The sequence below is a fragment of the Poeciliopsis prolifica genome, unplaced genomic scaffold, assembly GCF_027474105.1.
Source record: "Poeciliopsis prolifica strain line A6 unplaced genomic scaffold, Auburn_PproV2 SCAFFOLD019, whole genome shotgun sequence".
Lineage (NCBI taxonomy): Eukaryota > Metazoa > Chordata > Actinopteri > Cyprinodontiformes > Poeciliidae > Poeciliopsis > Poeciliopsis prolifica.
The window spans coordinates 2,449,780-2,477,410 of NW_026562394.1; the positions used below are offsets into that span (position 1 = coordinate 2,449,780).

General features: G+C 38.2%; 1 protein-coding gene across 5 annotated transcripts in view; it reads left to right on the forward strand.

The window, feature by feature from the left end:
* The window catches only part of LOC129368887 (disks large homolog 4), a 76,319-nt gene that overhangs the window by 42,663 nt on the left and 6,025 nt on the right, over nt 1-27,631 (forward strand). For 3 of the 5 annotated variants that reach the window (XM_055044059.1, XM_055044056.1, XM_055044058.1), the window contains exons 3-19: nt 5,935-5,991; nt 18,390-18,443; nt 19,070-19,120; nt 19,243-19,367; nt 20,622-20,791; nt 20,937-21,073; nt 22,295-22,439; nt 24,173-24,308; nt 24,398-24,554; nt 24,644-24,746; nt 25,474-25,588; nt 26,003-26,179; nt 26,263-26,305; nt 26,380-26,410; nt 26,741-26,788; nt 26,922-27,023; nt 27,206-27,378. In XM_055044059.1, coding sequence (XP_054900034.1) covers nt 5,935-5,991; nt 18,390-18,443; nt 19,070-19,120; nt 19,243-19,367; nt 20,622-20,791; nt 20,937-21,073; nt 22,295-22,439; nt 24,173-24,308; nt 24,398-24,554; nt 24,644-24,746; nt 25,474-25,588; nt 26,003-26,179; nt 26,263-26,305; nt 26,380-26,410; nt 26,741-26,788; nt 26,922-27,023; nt 27,206-27,378 — 1,824 coding nt within the window. Of the gene's footprint in view, nt 1-5,934; nt 5,992-12,133; nt 12,803-18,389; nt 18,444-19,069; nt 19,121-19,242; nt 19,368-20,621; nt 20,792-20,936; nt 21,074-22,294; nt 22,440-24,172; nt 24,309-24,397; nt 24,555-24,643; nt 24,747-25,473; nt 25,589-26,002; nt 26,180-26,262; nt 26,306-26,379; nt 26,411-26,740; nt 26,789-26,921; nt 27,024-27,205; nt 27,379-27,631 lie in introns of those variants that run through there. The other 2 variants (XM_055044060.1, XM_055044057.1) reach the window with 2 other exon arrangements.

The window sequence follows — 27,631 nt, forward strand, 5'->3', positions numbered from 1 at the left end:
TAAATATGGCCTGCCGTGCCGTCATGCATCGGCTTTGAGCCTGTATGAACATGAACATCAGACGATCTGATATCTACACTCAAAGTGCGTCTGGACACAAGATACCTTAAGGACAGACAATAGGCAGATAATTTGATCAAATGATGCAGGCATGGTCAAAGAGAAATGAGCACAAGTGGTTCCAGTCAGCATATTTTTTTAAATTAAAGATGTCATCATTATTTGTATGGATAAAATGTGCTAAATTACTTTGAAGCTAAACCCTCCCCCACAAATATGGACTTCATGGTGCACTTTAGGTGTGTCTGTACTGTGACGGACATCATAAGAGCTACCATTAGCAAAGCAAGCTGACATCAGTGGGAACATGAGCAGCTTGCTCGAAGTGCACTAACTCAATTCTTCTGTAACTACAAATGTTCCGGTGTAAGCTGCGGTGGCCACTTAAACAGGATGTATCTCATGTATCCACAAATGTCATCCAGCAACCTTCTTACCAATTGAGAGTGAGAAGGTTGTGTTTTTGTTTTTCTGTGATGTGGGGCCAGTTCTTTCATATTTCCCACAGGCGGAGAGAAGTGAAGTCCCTGGATGAGCCAAAATGAAATGCCGGCGATTAATAAGCAGCAAAGAAAGGCTGGCTTATTGTGATTTCTTGCTGTCATTTAAATTATACACTCATCTCTTCAGTGTGAGGAGAGATAACCATGGAGATTTCTCCTTAAGGACGCTGAGAAGCTTACTGGGTGTTATAACACTGGAGAGCTGAAATCTGGAGTGGAGTTGCATGAAAACAGTAAAACAGCAATCAGACAGGCTACTGTGAACATAGAAGTATTAACAGATATTATTTGGATGGTTCACATGCAGTTGCTCTGTTCTGTGGCAGCCCACACACACCGAAACACACACCCACTCCCCTGAACAGGGCCACTCTGATCTCATAAGGGTAATTTTAGTTGCAACTTACACATTAAAATACACAGCTAGATACATAGCTAGATAATCACAAATTGTGTTTTAAAGCTGCAGTATATAACTTTTATAAAGAATATGTTTTTTACATGTCTTTTAAAATTGTTGCCATGTTGTGACTGGGAAAAGGCAGAGAAGCTTGATTCTTTTCCACAGATTGTCTGTCTCATACCACAGTCGACACAGTCATAGATTCTACAAATATGTAAAAAACAATGTTTTTCTCACAGTTACATACTGCAGCTTTAATAAATGTGATATTTTTGTGTCTGAATTTAGTTTCTTTCTCTTCTGATCTTTGTGTTGAAGTCTCAGACAGAAAGAGATCCAGGTTGAAACAGTGTTTTGGACGGTTCTTGGTATTTCATCCATTTCCTCGTGGATGAAATCGTTTCTGGAAATGGCCCCATGTTTTTTTTTTTTTTTTTTTTTTCAAAAACAACATGCTGTTATAGAAGAAAATGTTCCTGTGTGGATTCTGCCTAAATGTGACAGATGAGCCAAATGTTAATGTAAGACAGAACAAACAACTCATACATCAAAGAGGATGTTCTGATTTATCAGAAATGGATAAATACTTTAATTAAAGTGGCAGGAGAGAGGCTTCATCCCTCTAAGTTGCTCTTCTGAAATCTGCCATTATGTGTTAATCAACTCTGTTTAAGTGAGAGTAAAAATTATGATTAGTGCCTTCTAGTGTCTTCAGATCATTACTTGTTCAATCAGCTTACAGATGCTTGTAGTGTTTTTCTATCACTAATACCACTTTGATTAAAAGTTCAAATTTAACGAGCTCAGCCACAATCTGTAGTTACTCACTTATGACCAGTACAATGATAAATCAACATCCATTTTAAAACATATTTATGTCTTTCTATACATTGTTTTTTTTCAGAGTTGAATTCAATCTCGCTACCATTTTAAATTACATTAAATACATTAAAGTCACATTAAAATATATAAAGGCATTAAAATATAAGGCAAACATTTGAATTTTTATGTAACTAGTTGTTACATAAAAATGTTCTAGTTGTTTAATTCTAATTACTAGAGCTAGGATTATTATTTATTTTGTACATAACATTTTATGGGGCTTCTATAATGCAGATTTTAGTTTGGTCACATGAGTAAATGTAATTAAATTAATATGACTATCCTCAAACGCAATTTGTGCCATAAAAAGAACAGTTTATTTTGTTCAATCATTTTTAAAATGCCAACTTTTTCTGACTCTAAAATAAACCATATGCTAAATTTTTTTGTAGTGGAATTTTATATTATATACAATCTTGTTGCCTACATTAGATTACACTCTGAGGGCTACCAAAGAGCTGCCTTATAGGATGTGTTGATCTGTACTGTAATCTACCAAAATGTGTCTCCAAGCTGCAAAGACATTATTCAAGTAGCGTCACATGTCTTAAGGCGTTTAATATATGCAGAGGACGCGAGAACTCTTAAATTATGTTAATTCCACATCATTACATAACCAGTGACCCTGGAACATTTAATTTTGTGCATCAGTCCACCAGCTGTGTTTGTACATACTTCAAATTTCTGCAGATTATTGGTATCTTGGCTTTAAAGCGTTGAGGCCACTTTACCTTGAAGGAAAGGACAGACAGGCAGTGAAAAGCCTTTTGAAAACAGTTTTTTACAATATTGTTCTCTTTTAGCTACCTTCATTATGTATATATGTATATATATGTGTATGTTTGTGCAGCTTAGGAGCTCTGGAAGTGATGAGTTGAAAATCCAGTCTTAAAAAAATCCATTGGGAGTGTACCATGTCAGCTTGTTCGCAATGTTTGTCTAAAGCTGACTAACACCATTTCTATTTGTAGGTTACTGCTGTTATTTATTATTAAGCTTTGTGCTACTCTTCTCTTCTGGGAGAACTGAATTCACTGCAATGGAAAAAAAATATTTTGAACTTATTTAGATCAAAATTAACTGCGTGAATCATGTTATGGAAGTGCGAGAATCCTCTGGAAGGCAGAAAAGCAAAAATATACTGAAAATACATAAATAACACACGGATGATGCTTAGAAGCAAAGCTCATAATCCTTTGACTATTCTTTGAAAAGCGGACTTAACTACTTAAGATTAAGTTTACTTCTGAAATGATCTGCACCTGGTGGACTAACGTTGTGTGTTTTATGTAATTATGTCCGTCTCTGTATTTGCTATAATCTGCTGCTGTTACTCAGGGTTATGAAAGATGCAATAATGATGGCTGAGTTCCTGTTACTAATTTATTACTATTCAGTAAAAACAAGATGCCTGTTTATCTGATGAGATTTGCAATAAAACACATTTTAAAACCACTTCAGTATCAATATAAGTCTTTAGAAAGTTGTCAGTGGTGATGCTATGCACAATAAGATTTATGTGAGTCAGACGTGGTTTAGGAAAAATTTTCAAATGATTTTGAAACACAAAATCACCAATGGCATGCTCACTAGCACCCCTGCTGCTTATTGTTTGTACAAAACAATAAGGAGACCAAAGTAGCTTCTGGTCTCCCTCTGTAACGTTTTAACACTTGGAGCAAAAAAGTTTTCCTCTTTCCATAATCTCTAAATCATCCAGATTCCAGGGCGATGTTTTATGCTCTCTTCTCTTCACATAAGCCCACACTTAAAGGGATGTAGGTAGATTTTGTAGGTGGTAGACCATTTACTGTTGATTTGTTCATATGACTTAGATGATCCTAATGACTCAATGAAGATATTTTTTTATCAGTTTTCAGTGAAAGATTCAGTCTTCAATTAAAATATTCTGGTATTTTAAAGCGTTAATTATCTAGTGCCTCTAACATGACACTCAGGACTTTTGAATGAGAAGAGACACGATGATCCCAAGATGTCGCTGCATCCTCCTCACTGTGCAAAAGGGCAAGATGAATATAAATAGGTAACTGAATTGGGCCCCTTTGTTCGCTCACATTTAAACTCTAAGGAAACAAGAATTAGTAATTTACGTTTTAATTTCTCTTATCAAAATTAAAAAGTAAAGGCTAATTTAAAAAAACTTCTTATGTTTACTGTAACAGTTGTGCTGCTGTTAATTAGCTTAAAATGATTATTTTCTATTTTAGCCTCTGAATTAACAATTTTATCACTAAAATGACTTTTTCTAAAATGTTAAGATTCTGATTTTACTTAGTTGTCATTTTAGTTTTTGTTTATTTTGATGTTAATATGATTTATAAAGGAATGTTGCACAGAAATGATCATGTTGGGATTGATGATGACAATGATGATGACAATGCTTGGTATTCATGAACGATGTGGTTACTCTTCACATAAGGATTTTATCTTCACAGTGTCATGAAGGCAATAAAGGTAGTTTAGTCTTTGCATTGTGTTGCTCACCCCTTTATTTCTGCCTATATTTCCACATTTCTAATGAGTTTTTGCCTTTTGCCCCCCTTTTTCACCCCGCTCACCTTCTTCCTGCACTCCTTCCCTGGCTCATCACCCGACGCTGGCAGCAGAAAATTAACTAAAGCTCAAATTTATTAACAAGTTCTGGTGTTTGAAAGTCTGCAGCTTAAAGGAAACTTACAGAGAATGAATAATAAATAAGCAATATCTCACAGCCTAATTGTGCTGTTCTTCATTTGCAACAGGGTGAGAAAAGCCTATAACATTTCCAATGAACCCATAAAATAAAGGCCAGGTTGATTTTGAGAAAAAGTGAGCAAAATGAAAGAAAAAATGGGATGGTTTCCTCTTGATTAGTATCGTGCTGGAATACATCAACACAGCTGTCTAAATACTAAGACCTCAGTGTGCACTGCTGATAGCTAAAACCTTTCCAGTGCAAAGCAGCCACAGCACTGCTGTTAATTGTAAAAAGGAAGATTTCAGAAACACAGTTTCAGCTGTGCAGAGCCTCACATACAGATTTCAGAGGCATAAACAGATGTGCTGTTTGAATTGATCCTGCTTTTTATTCGTATCTTAACTGTCTTATTTATTAAAACGCAGACCCCGTGCTATGTTCTGCAATTCTGACTCTACTCCAGCTAATGATTTAAATTTCTAATTTATTGATAAAGAATCAAGGCTTTGATACATCAAACATAATATAGAAAGGAGAGTTAATCTTTTTCTAACTGCTCTAAGTAAAGTTAAATTTGCTAGAAGATTGTTGCAAGTTTCATAAAGTGTTTTTCAATCATACAGTCAGCAGTATGATTGTATCTTTATGCTTTGCAACTGTTTTCATGCCTATTTTTCACTTTTTGTCACACTGGAGCCAGAGGTTTACCATTACAAAAGAAATATAAGAATATGCATGGCTTTCAGAAAATGTCACTGTAAAGCATCACACCCAAGGTGAAACATGGTATTGGCAGCATAATGCTGTGGAAGTAATTTCTACAGCAGGAACAGAGATGACAAATACATGGTAATTCTGGAAATAAGGACAATAAGGCTAAATAAACACCCAGTCTTATAGATGTGTTAGAGTGGTCAAGTCAAAGTCCAGACCTAAATTTAATTAAGAATCTTACAACTTAAATGTATTGTTTACACATACTTTCCATCCAATCTGACTTAGCCTGGGCTAGTTGTTTTATAGTGGTAGGTTGAAATATTTGTGTTTCTAGTTGCACAAAAATGTGCCACACCTGTACTGTACTGGTAAAGAAAAAAAACAGAAAGCCATGTTTTATTTTCACAATAATGTTCGACTTCATGTAAAATGTAAATTACATTCAAGTTTGTGTTTGTGACATGGCAAAATGTGAAAAAGTTCAGGATGTGTACGTATCGTTTCACTAGACGATGTTTACTTCACACTTAATATAGACTTCTCAATAATCTTCAGAATTGGCATATTTCACAAATGATGAGGTAACGCGAAACTAAATAATGCTCGCTGTTCTTCCCTTTACCCATCCGCACGTCCTGCACAATTACCCTGTCCCTTCTGTTGTTTTACAGCCTGTGTTGATGTCCACGGGACACACTCCAATGTACACCTCCGCAGTTTCCACACTGGTAAGACCACGGCGATCCGTGATACTCCGTCAACAGTAACATCAGCAGTGTCATCATCTGTCATCATCCAAAAGCGTGATTTTTTTTTTCTCTGTTTTTTCTTTTTTATTATCTTCAACCCTCACTTCCTGTTTTGCTTTTTGTGTGGCTGATTGCCCATTCATCTGCATCTAAAGCTCACTGTTATGTTTATGAGGTCATGAATTTCCGTGTCATTTCATTCTTTATCAGTGTCATTTGAATCTTCTCTGTCGAGCAGATTCGTTCTGCTGGTGGTCACTGTCTACTTTTGGACACAAAATGTGCTGCTTCTTTGCACATCAGTATTTCAGTGCATGAGGATATTTCTGCAGAATCAGTTATGGCTCAAGAAAAACCCACATACACACTCAGCGATGCCTCGAGTCTTCGAGGTGTAAAATGGGGGTTAAGAACATGTAATCTTTTGCAAGACACACTGCATCCTGCAGGTGGCAGTGTTAGACTGCACCCACTGACTTTCATAACCTTGAGAAGAATTTTATGTCGCACCAGTGGAACAGTTTTATGATCAGACAGGTTGCACTTGACTCATGTGCTATAACTTTTTATTGCAGGGCAAAGCGTGTGCATTATGGAGTAGTGGTACACTGAAACACTGCCTCTTATGCCTTTCTAGATATATGCATATCTTTCCATAATTTCTGTCTCATTAAATTAAAGTCTGAGATTTTGTACGCACAATAAATGATTGATTTATTTGAAGACTTCTCCTATTTTTTCCAGGGTTGTGGTGTGCATTAGAACTGAAGACAAACTTGGTGTGAAACAACACAGATACTAAAGTTATTTTAATCAATAATCCTTATAAGTAGAAATCCTATTAGGAAAAGCTTTTTATTTGATTAAATAGCAATAACTAATTTGTTTTGAGTTTGCAGAGACTTCACTTCTATATTTGGGAATGTTTGTCAATGTTTTGTATGCAGAAAACATGCTTTTTGCTTTTCTGCATTTATTTTTATATATATATTTATACACAGAGACACATGCGTCTCTGTAGTGGTATGTATGCAGAAATCTTTCATTCTGCAGATGAGTGCATTACAGTTTCTTCGCTGCTTCATTGAAATACCCTAAAGATGCATTGTAGTAATGCCTTTGAGTGTGTCTGAGTCTTTGCTGGTGGCTTTGTGCCCATGTGGTTGTCATTGATGTGTAGGTCGTGTCGTCAGTCTGTCTCTTTATTGCTCTAATGGTGTAGGGTTTGCCAGTTTCAGTCCAGGAGCCCATTGATTTATGGGTAGGATTGTCTCTGGAAACACCTCAATGGTTTGGCGAGAGAGGGCGTTGTGTCCCAAATCATGTCTTTGGGTTGTGTGCATGATTTAGCAAAGAGGTGCTTTAGTTAGAAATGACATCAGTCATTTGAAAAATTGTATGTAAAGCAATTAGTCACATTTTTCACATTGAAAACAACTTTTCATGCAGATGCTCAAGCAGTGAGTCATATCACCTCTTGTTTCATGTGAACGAAGATAGTTCAGATTTAAAGGTCATTTTAATTAATTCAAATTATAAGAACAAATTGTTCTTTAAAAGAGGACATCCTTGCTGTATGAGCAAAACATGTCTCATCTTAACAGATTCTCTAATCCTGTAAGTATGAAAAAAAATTTAAATATAAAATGTAAATGTTCCCTTTTTTTTCTGTGTTCTCTTATATGAGCTGGCACTGTAGTTTCCTAGGTTGCCTTGCTATATTTTGGACTAAATCTAAATTAAATGGACGCCAATGAGACTGAAGGAGTTTGTGATAGATTTACCAATAAATGAAAACTTTATCAGTTTCATCTACAAAGGTCTACTAAGAAAAATTCAAAATTTCAAATAAGAGATTAAGCAATCACTAAAACGATTGGAAGTTTGGTGTTCTCTCTTACGCTTCTCTTTAGATTGAATTTAGGTCTGAGGACTGTCATCTCTGGCTTCATGTTTGTGATGGTAGGATAAAAAGCGTTGTTTTTTCATATCACTCTGAATCAGCTGGTTGGCATGCTAACTATGAAATTGCTAATCGGTGGCTCCCGGGTCATATCCGACCAGCTCATGTGTTCACCGTGGTCAAAGTTTTACCTGTTTAACAAATTAAGCACAAAGTGATACAGTTATGATTATAGACTAAAGCAATATGAATTGTGATAAAACGTGGAGTTTGGCCAAACTCAATCACTCAAACAAGGCAGGCAGAAGAAGAAAGCTAAACTTCAGCAGCTCCATGTTATATTCACAGTTTGCTTATGCATATTTCCAGATTTACTGGCCCACTGGCGACACTTAGAGGGGGAGCTGGGAAAGGGTTGATGATGTGAAAATAATTATTATGCACACCGGGGACACATGATGAAAAAGTAATAAATATGAGTGCATGCCGTTACACGACCTAATATTAAAACATCTGAAAAGTGGTGCAGGAATTACCTTTCTGTACAATGTCTCCAGCCTCATTAGAAATAAGAGCCAAAGGTGGAGTCTAAAGGCGGTCTGCATTTAAAGACACAGATGGATATAGAGCACATTAGCCAGGTTTATCAAATTTCCATATGATTATGTTGAATAGGCCAACAATTAAGAGCAGTTTACTGCAAGATTCGGTTTCTCTATTGTGACTGAAACACCATCGTAAGACAAAGATGAAGCTTTTTCATTCTCTCAGTATAGAAATTACTGATGTGAAAGTGCTGCTTACACCGCTGTGGCTTGGTGGTTTGGTTCAATACAGGATTCATTAATTGTAATCAACAGAACCGACTAAAGGCTGGCCCAGCATGGGGAGGCTGATTTCTTGACCAGATCCAGTTTTCTGGCTTGTTATTTTTTGCTGATTGAATTACAGTTTTGGACTGCTCTACTACATTTGTAATGTTAATAGGGAAAAGTGCAAGACTCACATTTTACTCCGATCTGTTTTGGTCATTTTCTTTTTTCTTTTTGTTTTTGGTGATTGCAAGACATTCCTCTCTCTGACCTCCATCTTCACCATCTTTTATCCTGTTCTGTCTGTGAAGCTACAACATTGACACACCGTCCCACTCCAGAGATCGGCCTCAATGCCAGAAAACAAAATATGTTCTTGTTCCTCGACTTTAGCCAGGAACCTCTCCAACTCATCTCGTGAGACGTTTCTCTTCTTCCTACATGCAAGATGCATCAGAGAATCACGATAGGGATTTTATTTTTCTTTAATTATGCCTGAATTTTATTTTTATTTTTTAATAAAGAAAAATGCCGGTCGTATTGACTTAGCACTCCTAATCAAAGACTTTCCCTTATCTTGGTTGGTTGAGAAAAATGTGCTTAATGTCATAAATATTAGTCTATGCAAACACATCTTAAGCACATTTGAACTGATGCAGCATTTGTGAACAGTTTGATGTTGTATTGCAGAGTTTCTTCTCTTTTTGCCTTTACTCACAGTTGCTCAGAAAATTTGACTACAAAATGTAGGAAGTGGCTCTTTCAAATATCATGACATGTTTTTGACAAAAATATTATTACTTATCATTTGTTTGCCTTATTATTTTAGCTGAAGGAAAAATAATTGTCATGGTATTTCAAATTGGCATTGTTGGATTTCAAATAGGCAAAAGCAAAACATGAACAGCTGCCACATTTGTGCTGAATATTATGAAAGTAGTCATTTTGCTGATTTTAACTGGTTAATTATTTTTACAGCCTGTTAACTTGCCTGCAGTCGGCTTCTTAACAAACACTCTAGTCCAAGTTATAGTCTCTAAAATGTGCTTTTCTCACTTTTAAAAGTTGTTCTAATCAGTTGAGTTTGGAAAAGGAAATAGTGCAACAGTTCTCTTTCATCCAACTGACCTTCAGCAACAGGTGGGGGAAGGGCCGAGCTGCAAGATTATTTGCACCAGGCAGGTGCAAATAATTTTAGTAAAATTTGCATTTTACTAAAAAGTTGGAAGAAGCTTTTTGGTATGAACTTTTTAAAGTATATGTATGCTGGAAAGTTCCTATATAGCCTAATTGTTTAGGCTCTTTTTCCATCAGAAAGTGGAACTTTTAATATTTTTTGTGCCATTACTACAGGACTATGATTAGAAAACCTGCTTTAGCTAAAACAGCCAACTCTTGAGATTTGATTGATGCAAATTCATCTGCTAAAATGTCCCAATGCAGCTGCTTTTTCTACTAACAAACCTGATGTTTTCTACGGTGTTTTCCCTCGTTGGTGTTCCTCTATTGAGATCCTTCCTCATTTATTGTGCACTCCTGTCCAGTCAGTATCTGGCTTTTACCTTCATCTTCTCCTACCTGCTGACTTTTCTTTAATAAATGTTTAAATATGTCCCTGCAGCTTCAGTGTAATTACTGTGCAGCCGCAGCTCAGGTCTCTTGGGAAGGAGAGGCGAGAGAGGAAGAGGAGGAGGAGAAGGAGGAAAAAATATGCACACACAGAGAAAGGAAGAGAACAGTGTTCATGTTAGATGAGAACAGGGGGGGGGGGATGTTTCTGCATTCAGAACAGCGAGAAGCATTAGACGTTATAGAGTAAACAGTTTATTTAACAGAGGGAAACCGCCAGCTGACAGGTTTCTCCATCAGCTGCCCTTACATAAATGTATTTGTTCTGCAAAGCCTCTAGATGCAGGGACCACACACATTCCATAACTGTGATAGATTTTTGCTTGCAGAAAAGAAAAGCTCCACTTTTAAACAGGCAATGTCCCCAACTTTTCAAAGTTTCAAAGATAAAAAGTTAAAATACACTGGACTGCTCTAAAGTTTTATGTGTGGTCCGAAGAGGCAGACCTTCAAGGAGTCTCAGTTTTGAAGTAGCTCTCCAGACTTTCTGGAGATAGTTTGGGGTTTTCATTTCATCATTCGCCATGGTTATTTCTTTTCAGTCAAATACTTGTACTTGAGCATGGCAGCATGTTGTGAAGCATGAGGAGTATTAGTGGAAAAGTCGCTGCAGCACAGAAAGAGTATCTTCAATTCAAGTCTTTAGGAATTAGGAAATAAATTCAGCAAGGACATGACACAGAACCTGACATATGCATGCGTTTTAATTTGGATGTTTTCGGTTTATCTTTATTTATGAGTGACACTTCTGCAGTTATCATATTTTTTGTTATTCACAAACATACTCGTAGAAGATAAGACGATTAAGCCAACGCACTCCACACCAAAGCAATGTGAAACTGGTTGGCAATAACAACAAGGGCTAACGGTTCCCCTTTTATGTGACACAGCGTCAGTTTCCAAGAGACACTCACTGTTTAAATAATGGTTTTATTTTATACATATGTATTGTTGCATTAAGAGAAGTTATTCAGGTCCTGCATGGAGTTTGGTTTTTACATCAAATCAAACATTAAGACAAATTTTCAGAATCAGTTTTTATTTCAAAAATGATTGAGTTTTTGACTTCATAATGTTTACCCAGTTTAATCATTTTGACAAGTTTATAATCTTAATCCCTCATAGTTAAAATTAATTTACTATTACACATTTAAACTATTATGTTTTTGCTACAGTACAGATGTAAATTTGTTGGCAATCTTCTGTGAATATGTCAATTATGCCTAAAGTTATTGACTTTAGGCATAATTGGTCTTGATACACAACTTTTCTTCTCAATAAAGAATATTAATTAATTTAGTTTTTATTAACACCCCAAATTCGGTTCATGTTGTTCCACAGGATGTGACAAATACTTAAACTTCGGTTTGATAATATCAGCTCATTTGGAGACGGACAATGGAACAGGTTTCTTGGAGACTTGAATGAAAAAAAAAAATCGGATCATGAGTGATCGACTGTGAATGACGAGTGTCTTCACACAAGTGTCATCGTGTTTAGGATATTTTTGCACTCATAGGATGAAGATCGCAGTCCAGTCTCCTTCAGTTTGCGGTTCTGTGGAGGAGTCCGGTCAATTTGAGCTGCCTGTCCTTCGAGGTTCAGTCAAAGAATAAATCCTCCCCCTCTCACATCACCAGAGCAGACATTACGCAGAGAGACAGCTAATTAATCGGCATCAAACTTCCCCGCGCTCTCCCTCAGCAGTGAGGATGGGAGGGGTGCCGAGCAGTGGCAGCAATAAAAATGAACTGCTCTCTTTCTGAGCACAGACCAGCAGCAGCAGAGAGCTACCGTCATCGCAGTGCAAGGAGACCGAAGGACGGCAAGATCCACTTTTTTTTTGTCTCGTTTTTATGTTTCCTGATGACGGATGAGCCGCTCAGAGATAACGAAGAGCCACACTGGCTAGAAGTGATTTTTACAACTCAGAAGCCGGTGGATGGAGCTGAGCATTCTCTGCTAAAGTCTCCAGTGCACACTCAGGAAGAAGGAACCACTAATTGGGCTGCGCTCTGTGGTCCTGGATCTGAAATGGTTTTAAAGCAGCATCCCGTGTCTTGAGGCAGTCTAACTTTGGCGTCATGTTTTATTTAGACTAAATGTAAACTCAAAGGGGTTGTGTTGATTGGAAAAGATATTTTTTCATTTGAAGCAGTCTGGTTTTCCATGGTTTCTTCATTATGGCAGGGCCAAAACCCACTGCATCGGTTTGCTCTCATTTTTTTGGTTGCACTTTGAGAAGGTTCCAGAGCTTCTAGAGCTTTCTTTATTCCACTTCCATTGGTTTTATTTGGCCCCCAGCAGAGTTTTGATGTGGATTACCAGCAGTTTGCTTTTCTGAAACAGCAGCGTGATGTTCATGTCTGTGTGGTACGCAAAGAAGATGGGCAGCAGATTCCTCAGTAATGTACGGAAAGCCAAGAAGTATCGACGTCATAAGATGGTAGGCAAGTTTTAAAGACACCTCGGTTCCTTACTTGGTGCTTAATGCAAAGCTGTCATCACAACAGTTTTTCTTTTTTTGTGTGTCATTCAGTGGGAGAATTCATATGTGATCATAGCAAATATTGTAATGAGTATTTAATGCTACATTAAAACCGGGCTGATAAATAGATATATTTATTAAAATAACGTGCTGCCATTGGACCAACCAAGACTGAGTCAAGTTAAAACTGATGAGACATTTCAGGATTTCCACCAGAAAACTTGCTAAGCCTGGAGCTCGGGGTGCTAGGTCCGTCATTCATCCAGCCGCCTGCCGTGTTTTTGAGTTAGAAAATGTTTAAAGTTGACAGAAATTTGAAAATATTACTTGATAATTATGCGTTATTGGAAGACTGTAAGAGTAATACCTAAACACCAACTATAAAGTCTTACAAAAAGGCAATAATTTAAAAAAAAGCTAGGATAAATTAGCTTTTTATCTTAGCTGGTGGGGTCACAAGTAAAGCCTGGAGGCCTGCCAGGCTTATAACACACTGAGGGAAACCCTGCATTTCAATAAACATTGATGTATTAATATTTACTGACATTTACAGCTACAGATACAGCTGACGATGTTTAAACCAAATCTTCCTGCAGCAGCTAATTAACAAGCTAGCCTACTAACAGAGCTCCAAACCAGTGGACATAGTGGTTAAAATCAGGTTTTCATTTCAAGATCCAAATTTATTTGCCAGCAGGTCTTTGGAAGAAAAATTCTGAGTCCTGCATGTCGGAGATTGGTCATTAAACTACGGTATCCAGTTTCCTGCACAGTAATTTAGCAACAGATGTTCTGACAGGAGTTTCCACAGGACAATTTTATCTTCCCAAACACTCAAAAAGCCTCAATACACACAGCTACAGGGTTTGATAAACTCACATCTTGCGTCTCATCACAATGATTTTGTGCAGGGCAGTTTAAACTTAACGGCAAATTGTGGGCTAATACTTGCATGCTTCCTCTTTGTTTTTATATGACTTGTTAACAGTTTAGGTTGGAACAAATGTTAATGTTGTTCCAGTTCATTTAAAAACAAAACCCTCAATAGGAGGTATTCAATTTCATCAATCTCATGTTTGGGTTTGAAGCCTCCAAAATGTGACAGTGTAACATTAAAAAAAAAATTCTCGTAGCGTTTATTTATTGTTTTTTAATTCACTCGCTTACATCACAAAGTGGTGCATAGTGTGTAGTAGATGTGTGAGTCACATTCAGGGATTTATTTAGTGCAGTGATTTATTTCAAAGAACATTTTATTGGCATGGAAAGGGGGCATAGTGGTAAAATGGGTGTCTCATCTGCAGAGGCTCTGCCACGTCGAGGCCTTCGCAACATGTCATTCCCTCCTCAGTAAACGTGGCCAGACACACACAAAAGGAAAATCTTGAAAGAAAAATAACATTTTACTGACATTAAATCAATGGATTTGCTTTGAGGAGGAAAAATACACGTTTTCACTTTCAGCAAAAGTTTCCAATACGCCAATAAAACTCAAAAGATTTGTTGCTAATCCCTTTTTGGAAACAAACAATAGAGAAGTCTGAGCATGTACTAAATATAGCAACAAAGCGGTTGGTGCGGCTGTCTGAGGATTACAAGATGTGGAGACAAAGACAGTCAGTGCACTGCAGCAACCAGTACAGTCTCTCTTTTACAATCAAGGTATTTCCAAGTGAAATCACAAATGGAACAAAGACTTGAGTTTAAACAGAGACTCAAATGTGAGTAATTACAAATCCCCCATGTTCTGAACATCCCAGCTAGTAAGAGTTTCTAAATAGTTTTGCTTTATAAAGCTGCTCTTGAACAAGGAGACTGAAGGGGCACAAGCTTTATAAGCAAAACATTGCCATGAAGTCCACAGCTTTAAGTATGTGAGTTTATTGTGTGGATTTGATTTGAGGAAATAATCTTGCTGCATATTGATGCTTCCTCTGTGGAGGATGAAGAGCAATGCTGTCTGCAGAGACATGCCAGAGGAGAGCTTGGCTGAATAGCTTGTGCTGAAATATAGGTGGGAAAGAGCAGCCAAGGCCTGTAAATCCTCACAGCCTCTGATGCTGAAAGACTTGACAGAGTGGGAGAGAGGACACTGTCAAATTCCCTGCAGGGAAATTGTCTGCACTGTAGGCTTAGTTTCTGACGGCTATACTTATTATCTCTCCCACCAGATAAAGATGTGTTTGACGTAGTGTTCAGCAGTAGACCCGGGCAACACAATGAAGCCCTTACACAGGCACCATTACAATCGAACAGAGAGCAATGAAACACCCAAAGCTATTTGTGGAAACCATGGGGGGGTTTTATGCTCTCTCTTAGATATTACATGTTCACCGAGTTACACTTTAACCTCTTATTGTGTAAAAATCTCCGTATCTATGGATTGTTGCAGGGAAATCACAATAAAGCAAATTATTTCTATTAGTACTGCGTAAATGTTAGTGCACAGTGACTTAATCTTGTATATCTGCTGCAACAATGATAGGCAGAGTGATATGTAATGATGTAAATAACACATATTGATGCTGGAAAGTTGCACATTTTCTGTGCAAGTAACCCTGAGTCATTTTCACAAACAGACTTGGCTGACCAAATTAAAAAGTGTTTTTCAAAATAAGTAGTCCCACAAAAAGATGATTCAAAGCTTCACCCATGTATTAACATTCAGAAAAGACACTGGCAGGTTGTGTCTTTTTCCACGAGACACTCTGCCTTCTGATGATCAGTTTACGGTGAGCAGGCTTTGATGGCATCAGTACTGATTAAAGGGGCGATTTAAAACATTGCTTGTTTTGACACCGTTTAAGAAAAGATCAATCTTCCTCGTATTTCTTAGTTACGATTCATAGTCAAAGAAAACCTGGATGACTGGACCTATGCACATTATAAATTTATAAACCATCACTTTGACTATCTGAAGCAGTTTTTCCTACTGGATTTTTCAAACATAATGGCTACTTAGTTATTAGGGACGTCAGAATAGTTGTTGATACAGATCATTATTATATATTTTTTATGTTTCAGACCCAGAGACGAACACATGCATCATGAAAAATATGCAACTAATAATTATTTCTTTCCTTAGTCAGTGTTTTAAATACTGTGAAGGCATACAGACAATTTAATTTTGTATATCTACTTTAGCAGTAAAAAATGTAAACAGCCTTGTTGAAAAAACAGACCTGTGTTCTTCCATCTTTAATGCACTTTTTGTTTGAAAAATAAATTTGTACAGATATTTGATATGTTTATTTGATTCCTGCTGCTTTGACTTCATATCAACATTTGTCACTCCTACTAAATTAAATTATATAGCAACTCTCATCACAAAAAAATTGGCACAGAAAACATTTAGATTAAAACATGTTATAGATATACAGTCTCTGTGCATAGCTGAAGGATCGCTGCTGGCAGGCAGTTTATCTTAAGAGCTGGGAAATGAATTGAATGTGGCTGTTTTGTTGTTCGTGTGTGTCGCAGCTGTCAGGTCTGTGAAGGTCAGCAGGCTGGTTTCATACTGCTCTTTGCTGTTGTAAGCACTTTAGATACACTGTCTTCTCCATGTTAATCAGTTTGGTGAAGCACAGGATGTGCTTTCCAACGAACAAATGCCTCACTGTGTGTTTCCATCTTTCAGGATTGCCTTGGCGATGGAACGCGTCCTAGACAGAAACATGAATGAACAATAACGTAGCTAAGCAGAGTTAGAGGTTTCTGGAGCTGCTTTTTAATATGCAAGCCTATTCTTTCTCATTCAGTCTGGCATATTGTGGTTCGATTTTGTTACACCTTTGGGAAAAGCTCCTGGAGAAGCTAAGATCTTGGATGCTGCAGTGATTTTATGAGCAGTGTCCGTCTTCCAAAAGTATTGAGGTTGTTTAGATGTTGTTACATTAAAACCCCAGGATCTTGTGGAATAGCGCAGAAATCTGTGATTAGTAGAGCTTTTTTGGCAGGTGGTCCAGTCCAGTAGTCCTTCCAAACTGAGCAAAGTTTTTAAATGTAAATTAGCTGAAAATGTCCACAAAATAATCACAATCTGTGGATTATTTTATCTACTTTAATTATTAGGTCAGACACCTCCTGCTCTGTGTCCTTACCTTCAATAGGTGTGGATTTTAGTGGATGTAATTATCCCATTAAATTTGTCAAAGACCTGAATAAAAATTCACTAACTGTCTTTATTTTTCAAGGTTGTGTTGGTTTTCAGGAAAATAAAAAAAAACACATGTTTAGTAGAATAGATAAAGATTACTGACCTGTTACAAACCAACAAAAACTAGAGCTGTGTGTTTGGAGGAATGATACATAGTCATCAAATTGTCAGGGAGGGATGAAGAAGACAGAAACTCATGAGAACTTCTGCATAGGAGACAAGAAGAGGGGGCAGCAACATACTGTTGCAATCACTTTCTTCAGAAAACCTTAAAGAGCAAGGCTACTGATGTCTTGAGACAGGGGTGAAGGTTGAGAAGATTATTAGTTTTTTGGCAGGATAACAGCTTAAAACTTAAAACCAGATCTACAACAGGAAGCTTATTCATTTGATAATTGAGATACTATTTTATGTCCTGTTTTCTCCAGACACTATCCATCCAGTTTGACTGACTTGTAGACATTTTGCAAAAAAAGAAGAATGGGCAAAATGTTCACTTTCTAGATGTAACTGAGGAAATGTAGGGAGGCTGAACTCACATTAACCATTTATCATTTCCCTCCAACTTCACGCTCTTTATCCTTCCTCACACTTTTCTCTTGAGTTCTCTTTGGAAGAAGCTAAGAAGGCATATTATTGTAAAGACAAACACCCTCACACCTCAAACAAGCCTAAGAAAATGCCTCGTCTGTAAGGCTGAAACAAAACAATGCCCCAAATCCCCATCCTCTCACTGACTCTCTACATATTGTTCCACGCTTACTTCTTGATGAATAACTATTGTAAACCTTGATAATTGGTCCATCCATTAATTTTGCACTAATGATATTGACTGTTACATTGCAGCTCGTAAAAAAAAAAAAAAAAAAAAGGCAACCAGGAGGGACAGCCATTGTCCTCACAGAGGATAATTGGGCTAACGGTGTGACTTGACACCATCGCTTTCCCAACGCGGCTGTGTCCTCTTCATCCTTGGAGCATGCTGGAGCATCGCCCATGTTCTGTCACTGCAGCTGCGTGTTATAATTTAACTCGGTGCTTTTAAAAGATCCGCTGTCCTCAGTATTCATGAAATCACCATTTACAACAGCAGTACGTACAAGCTGTAATTTAATTAGGCCAGTAGCTGCTGCAACACAAAGCAAACACCGAGAAGCTCAGTCTGAACTTTCAGGTAGCCAGGTTTATTTTTGTGTCTGCAATGGGTGGTGTAGCAACAAATGGTTGTGGAGTGGTGCTTTTTGTCTTTTAGCAGAGTGAGAACTGTATAATGATGACTAAGAGCTGGAAAGGCCATCACTCTTGGCTGTTTTTGCAGCTTTCAGCGTCATATTGGAGCTTCTGTGATTACTTTGTCATTAAAGCTTTTTTCTTCCCCTCTGCCTCCAGGGACACACTCCTCCAGTGGTGGTGAACACTGACACACTTGATGGCTCGCCATATGTAAGGATAACGTTTACTACTCTCTTTATTATCTTTTTTCTTTGTCATGCTCTATAGCTGTCCTCATAACTGATTGGTGTTATATGTCTTAGCCCTTTATGCAACGTTATTGCTGAGTATTTCACTCTGTGTGACCGTTTTAGGTAGAAACACTGAGTTCCTACAGAAATTTCAGGTGAAAAAGAAACATTTTCAATCCTTTTAGTAAACTTTTTATGGATAGACGGATGATTGGGCGGAAGGACGGGAGTTAAGAGTCAACTTTATCGTCAGTCGTCGGAAAAGAGGATGAGACTTTCCACAATAATGTTGGTTTTACAAAGTTGCAGCACTCAGAAAACTTTTTTCTGGGTCAGAACCCAGAAACAGCTGTTATGAAAGTTTCCTGTTACCACTGGGATTTTTTTTAATTACAGCAGAAAGGTTGGTATTTTTAGTTAAGTTGTTCATTCAGAAGTGAGATCAGCCTGACAGAGAAGTGTTGCCTTATCAGTCGCAAACACTTGATCACATTTCTTCACGATGATCCGATTGGTCATCATGGATCGTGTTATTGAAATTTACTGTGCATCTGGAATCATAGAGGAAGGTAAAAATTGCTTAAATATGATGGTTTCTCCTGACAGGTAAATGGGACAGAAGGAGAAATTGAGTATGAGGAAATCACATTGGAAAGAGTGAGTTTGGGAATTTCATATCTCAAATCTTTGTCCTCAGATTTTTGCTTCATAATTTATCACTAGAATCTAAAATCTGATTTTTGAGATAGAAGTGTTGCATCTGTGTCTTTTCTTTGCAGGGTAATTCGGGCCTGGGCTTCAGCATAGCAGGGGGCACAGACAACCCTCACGTCGGGGACGACCCCAGTATCTTCATCACCAAAATTATACCGGGAGGAGCCGCGGCTCAGGATGGACGGCTCAGGTAGAATATTCCTTCAAACGAGAAAAGGACTCAGAAATGGATGCTCCTGCAGCTAGGCACTAAAAGGCATAAAAAAAAACTCTCATACAATTTGATTTTTATAACAAAATGTAAGAAAAAAACTACTGGCAGCAAATCTTAGATATAAATATTGTGCTTTTACCAAATGGGCTGTGGCAAATTAAATGTGCAATTAAAATTAAGGCATTAAAGGGTAGCAGGACGTCATTACAGTCAAATACAATAAAGGTTTTATTTTCCCATTATGAACAATAAAACCGTTGTCTTCTTCTTAAAGACAATGGAATAGAGTTTCCCCTCTCAAAATAAGTATAATAAGCTCATAGATTGCTCTGCTGATTATGCTGCAATAGACAAAATATGCACAGGCATCTTCCTATTTCCAACTGACCTAAAAATGTCTGTCTGAAGTGACTGAAGCAGGAAAGCCTTTTATTAGTCTTTGCAGCTTGACACCAGCAAAGTGAAAACATTTCTCAAAGACTACGGCAGTTCTTGTTGGAAAATGCAGCTTTATTTACCAAAACCAAATTACTTATCCACAAACTGACCTAAAGCAAAAAAAAAAAAAGAAAAGAAAAAGTGACAGCTTTTATAAAAACAATAATCACACAGCGTCAACAGGGATTGGTTTATTCTGAAATAGGGACAGCTTCCTCTGGTTTAAACTCCCACATCCAATACCATAGTGTTGCAAACTCCTGCAAACCACCGTTTATGTTTTGGATCGTTATCATGTCCAAATGCCCAATGGGTTTCTGTCGTCGATTGACTTTGTATTTAAAATGTGGTGTTTCCAAAAGGTTTTGATGAACATGGATTCTAGAGCATTTTATCCAGCCGGCTGGATCATTGTTGGATGAACGTTTGAGAGCTCGGTGCTTCCAGTGTTACATTTCATAGTAAAACTTTATGTAAGCAAAGACAGCAGGATGATTTCCTAAAGATCAATAGTTTTCTGTGGTTATATCTCCATCTTCACCTATTCAAAATTCTGCAAGCTGTCATTTAATTTGCATAGTTTAGCTAATTGTTTTATTTCAGACCCAATAATGATGTATTTTCAGTTGAGCTGTGCAGTCTGTCAGACTTTAATACCAGGTATTTTAAGGAGTTGAAAATGCTATCTGCCTTAACATAGCCTCTGAACAACTATTGAACAACTCATTCTGTGTTTTCACTTTTCCCACCCACAGTCTATCTCTGCATCTCTCTCTCTCTTGGTTTTTTTAGCGTGAACGACTGCATCCTCTTTGTGAATGATGTCGATGTGAGGGAGGTGACACACAGCCAAGCTGTAGAGGCCCTTAAGGAGGCAGGTGCTATTGTCCGCCTCTATGTTCTCCGCAGAAAACCAGCAGCAGAAAAAGTCACTGAAATCAAACTAATCAAAGGGCCTAAAGGTAAGCAACTACAGCGTGTAAACCGTCAACCCTCATGAGCGAGCTCTCGGATGCCGTGCACCCAGCTCTGCCCTCAGGATTTTACAAGATCTGCTGTGTGTTAACCCACAGTTTCAGCTCCCCTCGTATCTCTCCTTCTTCTCAGGATTAGGTTTCAGCATCGCCGGAGGGGTGGGAAACCAGCACATCCCGGGAGATAACAGCATCTACGTCACCAAGATCATCGAAGGCGGGGCGGCTCATAAAGACGGCCGCCTGCAGATCGGGGACAAAATCTTAGCGGTCGGTCACTCAAAAAAATGTTAAATGTGCCAGTGCACCCACACACAAACAACACATGTCACAGACTGTCTGAGACCCACATCTTCTGAACACATATTCACACATTTACACACTCACATATTGTGTGCTGAAGCAGTAACAACACAGCGCCAAGATAATTACAGCTGTGATTTTTACTGCCAGACAATACTTTCATTACCATCTTAATATGTGTGTAGGACTGAGAGCTGTAAATATTTATTCGTATCGCAGCTAAAATGATTCTCAAGCAGCATTACTGCCATCTGCTGGACAAGTCAGAAAGTCACACAAGAAACTCCAAAATGATTCTCAGTTTAAAAGCTTTAAGTTTAAGGCACATTATGTGCCTCATCACGCGTCACTGATATGCAGCTTTATGGTTACCTTAAATTAATAGCTGAGAATTTATTTTATGATTTGATGGTTCTGTTACGTCTTAGGACTATTTCAGATAATTAAAATGATGTTATTAACCTTTTAACTGTCATCTTGTTTTGATTAGGGGGTTATTTACATTATTCATGTTCTGATTATGGTTTCTGGACCTTTTGTTTGTCTCTTTTTGCTGTTAACGTCATTGTATATGTTTGTGTGTTGGTGTCTTTTCCTGTAAATGGATGCTGACAATGTTGTGAACCAGTTTCCCTACGGAAACAAACAGCCATCTGTCTTGTGCATAAGCACTTATCCTCTAACAATCCACTGAGACATTGACTAAAACAACTAGAAAAGGTACAAACGATTTTTGTTTCTGTTTTTTGTTTACATCTCTTCTCTATCGGGAAGTTACGTTTACCGGGAATACTTCATATGTTCTGTTGTCACTGGGTTTGTCATCCCAGGAAAGTCTCTACTTTCTACTTCAGTTTTCCATGAAAATAATCAACATCTTTTCCATATCACTCAGCGTAAACAGAAGTATGTTGTACAACTGCAACCACAGTGAAACGTGTGATCCTGCAAAGAAATTTTATTTTATTTTACACTGGACACTATATAGTTACATGAAATAAATACACACTTGAGGCTCAGATTTGGAAAATTAATACATAAGTGAGATTTCTGCTGCAGACAAGATACTTGTTTCTGACATTTCAACCAAACAACAAACTTTGAACTGTCTCATTAAGAGTTCTTGTAATTTTTTTTAATCTTAATGTAATCCTGCTCATGTTTTCCTGCATTTCGTTACAAATCCAGGTGAACAATGTGTGTCTGGAGGATGTGATGCATGAGGACGCGGTGGGAGCGCTGAAGAACACAGCTGAGGTGGTGTACCTCAGGGTGGCCAAGCCAAACAACCTCTTTCTGACAAACTCCTACAACCCACCAGACCTCACCAGCAGTAAGCACATCTTCATGTTGATGTTTTTCCACTGGGAAACTCGATCTAACAGAGAAAACGTGAACACTGAATACCTCCTTATATTTCTATTAAAAGCGCAGTAATCAAGTTCTTCCACCTGAAATGCAAACACAACAAGAAATCAGTTCAGGTGAAAACTCATTCCATCTTTTGATGAATATGCACTGTTATTTTGGGGGGGGGGTTCAAATCTTTATTTCTGTGAGAGATTGTTGCTCTGGGAAAAAATGCATTTGGACATTGAAAAATATGTTGATGCTGCATTTGTATCAGTTTATCCAAACAGTATTCATTTAGTGGAAAAGGGAAACTATTCAAACCATCTTGGCAATATGTGGAAAAATGTGTGCTTCCTAAACATTACACCTCTTACTGACAAATGATCATTGATCATCACTATTTAGAAATCTTGGCCCACTCTTCTTTAAAGAATAGTTTTAATTTTAAGACAGTGATATAAAATTTAAGTTGGATTTAAGTCTATTTTGGCTTTGACTAGGCCACCGCAGAGCCTGCTTTTCAGTTTTTTTGAACAATTCAGCTGAATCACCGACCTCTTTTGTAATCACTTCATAAACTTATGGCTACATGTTCTTCTAGATTTTCCATTAGAAAGCAAAAGTAATGGTTCCTTCAGCTGTAAATTATTGCACTACCGCCACGTTTTACTGTTGATATAATGTTCCTTTTCCTGAAATGCTGTTAGCGTGAGGCCAGATGTTACAGGGCACAGACTTTCTAAAAGTTAACACTTTTATCTCATCAATCCACAGAATATTTTTCTTACAGGAATCACCTGCAAGGTTTTTTTTGGAACATGTAAAACAAGCCTTTGTGCTTTATTATATCAAGAGTAGTTTTGCACTTTAAACTCTCCCTTGATGCTATTTTTGCTCAATGTCTTTGTTATATTTGGTTCATGAACACTGACCCTGACTGAAGTGAGAGATGCAGATCTTTAGATGTCCTCCTTCGTTCTTTTGTGGCATCTTGAAATAATTTTGATCGGCTGGCTGCTCCGAGAAGCTGAGCTAAAGTTCGAAGTCTCCTCTGTGAATAAAGGTCTCCACTTTGCTGGACTCCCAAAGCTTCAGTAATGGTTTTGTAAACCTTCCCCGACTGATGGATTTTCATGACTCTGTTTATCATCATCTCACCATGTTTTGGCTTTCCAGATCTTTCAGTCTACTTTATGTTGTTAGACAGGGTCACCGATTCCTCAACTCTCCAGGTCTGGATGTGGTTTCTGAAGTTAAACTGTGGTTTAATAAGGGAGACGGTTACTTTTCCACAAACCCCAGGTTGTCTGATGTTACAATTTGTTTGATGTTCTGAAAAATGTAGGTGAAAGAAAAAAAGCAAAACCAGATGAAATATGTAATGGACAAATACTAATGTCAGAGCATGTAGCTTCTCACTTTCAAAAGTCATTTGTGAGGCTGAACGTTTACATTTATGAATTTTATGAACGTTAGCATAATGCTAAAGCTATTTCCTGTAACTTTTCTTTTACTAGAGCAAACTGTAGAGGAAACAAGCTGTATACTAAAATCCTGAGTACACTTCATTTCTGAGTTACAATAAACAGTTTGTGATTTACAATTCACTTATTTAGGTACGTACAGTGTGACGGAAAAAAAACGTATCATATTTTATGTCCAGGACTGCTCTGCTATATAATCCCTCTTTTTGTTTCTCGTGTGTTTTTCCAGCATATTCCCATATGGACACTGAACTTAGCCACCCCAACTATCTTGGATCAGATTACCCACAAGCCCTCACCCCCACCTCGCCGAGTCGCTTTTCTCCTGTCCTGCACGGCCTGATGGGAGACGACGACATACCCAGGTGATTTTTGAAGCACCACAGTTGTATCACTAATCCACAACTTTTTCCAATAGAGTTTGTATAACCAATTAGATGAATTCTGGTTGCAGAGAGCCTCGCAGAGTCTTGATTCACCGAGGCTCTACGGGCCTGGGCTTCAACATTGTAGGGGGAGAGGATGGTGAGGGCATATTTATCTCCTTCATCCTGGCAGGAGGGCCAGCCGACCTCAGCGGGGAGCTTCACAAGGGCGATCAGATCCTTAGTGTAACGACATCTTCTGTCACCAGAAAGTTGAAACACATATGCCTGCCAGATGGGGCTGTAAACATTCTTGCTGTTTGTACATTTCTTAGGTTAATGGCGTGGATTTGCGCATGGCCACGCATGAGCAGGCTGCCGCGGCTCTGAAGAACGCTGGGCAGACCGTAACCATCATCGCTCAGTACAGGCCTGAAGGTAAAACCGCTGCACACGTTTTCACTCCACTTTCCATGTAATTTGCATAGATTGCCTAACTGATTGCTCAAGCAGTAACACTTGCAGCTTTTAGCATCGAGGATGATTACATTTTTTATGAGGTTTCATTAGATTAGTGTCATCCATTGGAGAGATGAGCTTGATTTCGGTTTGCTACCTCTGGCGAAGTGTGTTCATTTGTTTACTGTGGCAGCCACAATATATCCTAAAGTCATAGCAGCGACACCAAAACATTGTGTAGGACTAAAACTCACTGATCAAATCACAGGAAGAGTCAGAATTATAGCGCGTTATAAGATGCAATTATCTCTATGCCACTTTTATAAGGTACATATTGTAGCTTTTACAACTTTTACATTTTAATGTAATGATATTCATTTCCATTTCTGAAGTTAAGAGGTATATTTTCTTTTGCTTGTCTTTTTTAGAAGTGAAACAGCAACTGGCAAACTGTCTCCTAACCCACAATGACAATCCCAGTCTTCCTGCAGTTTGTTGCTCTTCTGTTATTTTGTGGTGAAAAATGTCAATTAGGAAAATAAATATTTAAATCTTTAATCTTTGATCAATTTTCTCACAACTCTAGAGCATCTCATCAGTCGAGCTATCAGCTATAACTTTATGCGAATATTTAAGGCTTCTTGGCTCTAAAATTGGGAGATTTTAAATATCTGGACATTAAAAAAATGTATTTTTTCTCTCTTAGAGTACAGCCGTTTTGAAGCTAAAATCCATGACTTGCGGGAGCAGCTGATGAACAGCAGCATGGGCTCTGGGACTACAACCCTAAGGAGTAACCCAAAGAGAGGCTTCTACATCAGGTACTGAAGGAGAGCTCACAAGTTTATGTATTTTTACATGAATCCTGATGGTTTTATGAATAATGTTATGTTTTAGTAGATAGAAATGAGGTTGCTAGCCTTCTAGCTTCAACTAAATTATTGCTTATTACTTAAAGTAATTGTTACTCAGGATTAAAGATTCACTTAATGTGGTCACAATTAAGTGAATCTTTAAATTGTCTGCATAGAAATGGAAAATAAAATAGAACCTCGCTAACAATACAAGTTTTTTATAAGCTAATAATACTGCATAACAATTTTCTTTCCTTCAGCAGAGTCATAGCTGTGACTTTAGTTGCAACCCTTCTTCAAGTGGACATTTTGGTAAAACTGGTCAAATCGAAGCTGAGAAGCTCCTCATTAAATGCTCGTTTGAACTCTTACATCACTCAGGGCTCTTTTTGACTACGACAAGACGGCGGATTGCGGTTTCCTCAGTCAAGCCCTGGGCTTCAAGTTTGGGGACGTCCTGCATGTGTTGGACTGCGGTGATGAAGAATGGTGGCAGGCCCGGAAGGTCAGCCCGCAGAACGAGGCTGAGGAGGTCGGCTTCATCCCCAGCAAACACAGGTCAGGGAACGATCTTGCCTTGGGATCCAGCAGCTGCTAAGAACTTTGTGTGAGCAATGTTGTCGAATCTGTCATTTCACCAGGGTGGAAAGAAAAGAGTGGTCTCGTGTTAACACCAAAGAGAGGGTGAGTTCACTCACTACACTTTACATCTGAATTTTTCATGCATGTTGTAATCTTTGTTCTCCTCTGTATTGCAGGACCACGGTCGAGACAGTGTGGGCACTCAAGGTGATTAGCATATGGATGAGCTTTAGCTTGATTGTTCAGATTAGTCAGTCTTGAATCCATCTACCTGGGTTTGTTGACTTGAACTCAATATCTCTGTTTATAGATGAAACATTTTTGAGTTTCATCATGCAGAAGCGTAAAGGTCTCCCTCAGCCTTCAATGAACCGGATTTAGGGAAAATATTTGAATGTCTTCTAAATTAAAACAGCAGCGCTCGTCACAAATAAATACGTGTTCAAATTTAGAGACACACATGGAGAAACAAAGCCAGATCTCATTTTGAAATAATGAAAAGAACTGCGGCTGATTGCTGCTGTGCTCTGTCACCAGGGAGAGATAAAACCCCACACAGTTATGAGACAGTTACTCAAGTGGAAGGTAAGACCTCACAGAGGCATGTTTTGAGCCCGCTTTCCAAGTCTTTAATGTGACATTTCATTTTTGTTTTTATTTCTCTTTTGTGATTGAAGCCGCTCTGTTTGCTCTCTCTCTCTCTCCCTCTCCCTGTAAGTACATTACGCAAGGCCGATCATCATTCTGGGTCCAGTGAAGGACAGGATAAATGACGACCTGTTGTCTGAGTTCCCTGATAAGTTCGGATCCTGTGTCCCTCGTGAGTAATTTTGCTGTCGCTCTCGGAGAGCGATCTGCTCCGTGCTTTTTGTGCGACGTCGCCGCTGCCACCAGCAGAGGTTTTAGGATGACGTGTGAATGAAAGCGATTGTTTTGATTCTGAGATTCATAGCGGGATGTTCGCCTGCATTCATTTGACTCTGCTTGTCCTTCCTTTGACAGACACAACGCGGCCTAAGAGGGATTACGAGGTGGACGGGCGAGACTATCATTTTGTGTCCTCCAGGGAACAGATGGAAAAGGACATCCAGAGCCACCGGTTCATTGAAGCCGGGCAATACAACAGTCATCTGTACGGCACCAGCGTGCAGAGCGTCCGCGAGGTGGCCGAGCAAGTGAGCAGCCATCTTTTCCTCTCTGCAGAAACAACACAAAAAATCATCTTATAATACGAATGGTTTCTATGTAAATTTACATGTTTTAAATTAGACAAGTTTAGTCATCTAAAATCTTAGAATGTACTTTATTGATCCCCGATTGCTTATTTGTTTTCAAGCGACTCCATCTATGGTGTTATATATCAATAATACAAATATAAATAAAATATGCACGAGAAAAATACGTCACTAATTACACTTAGTCTCCGGT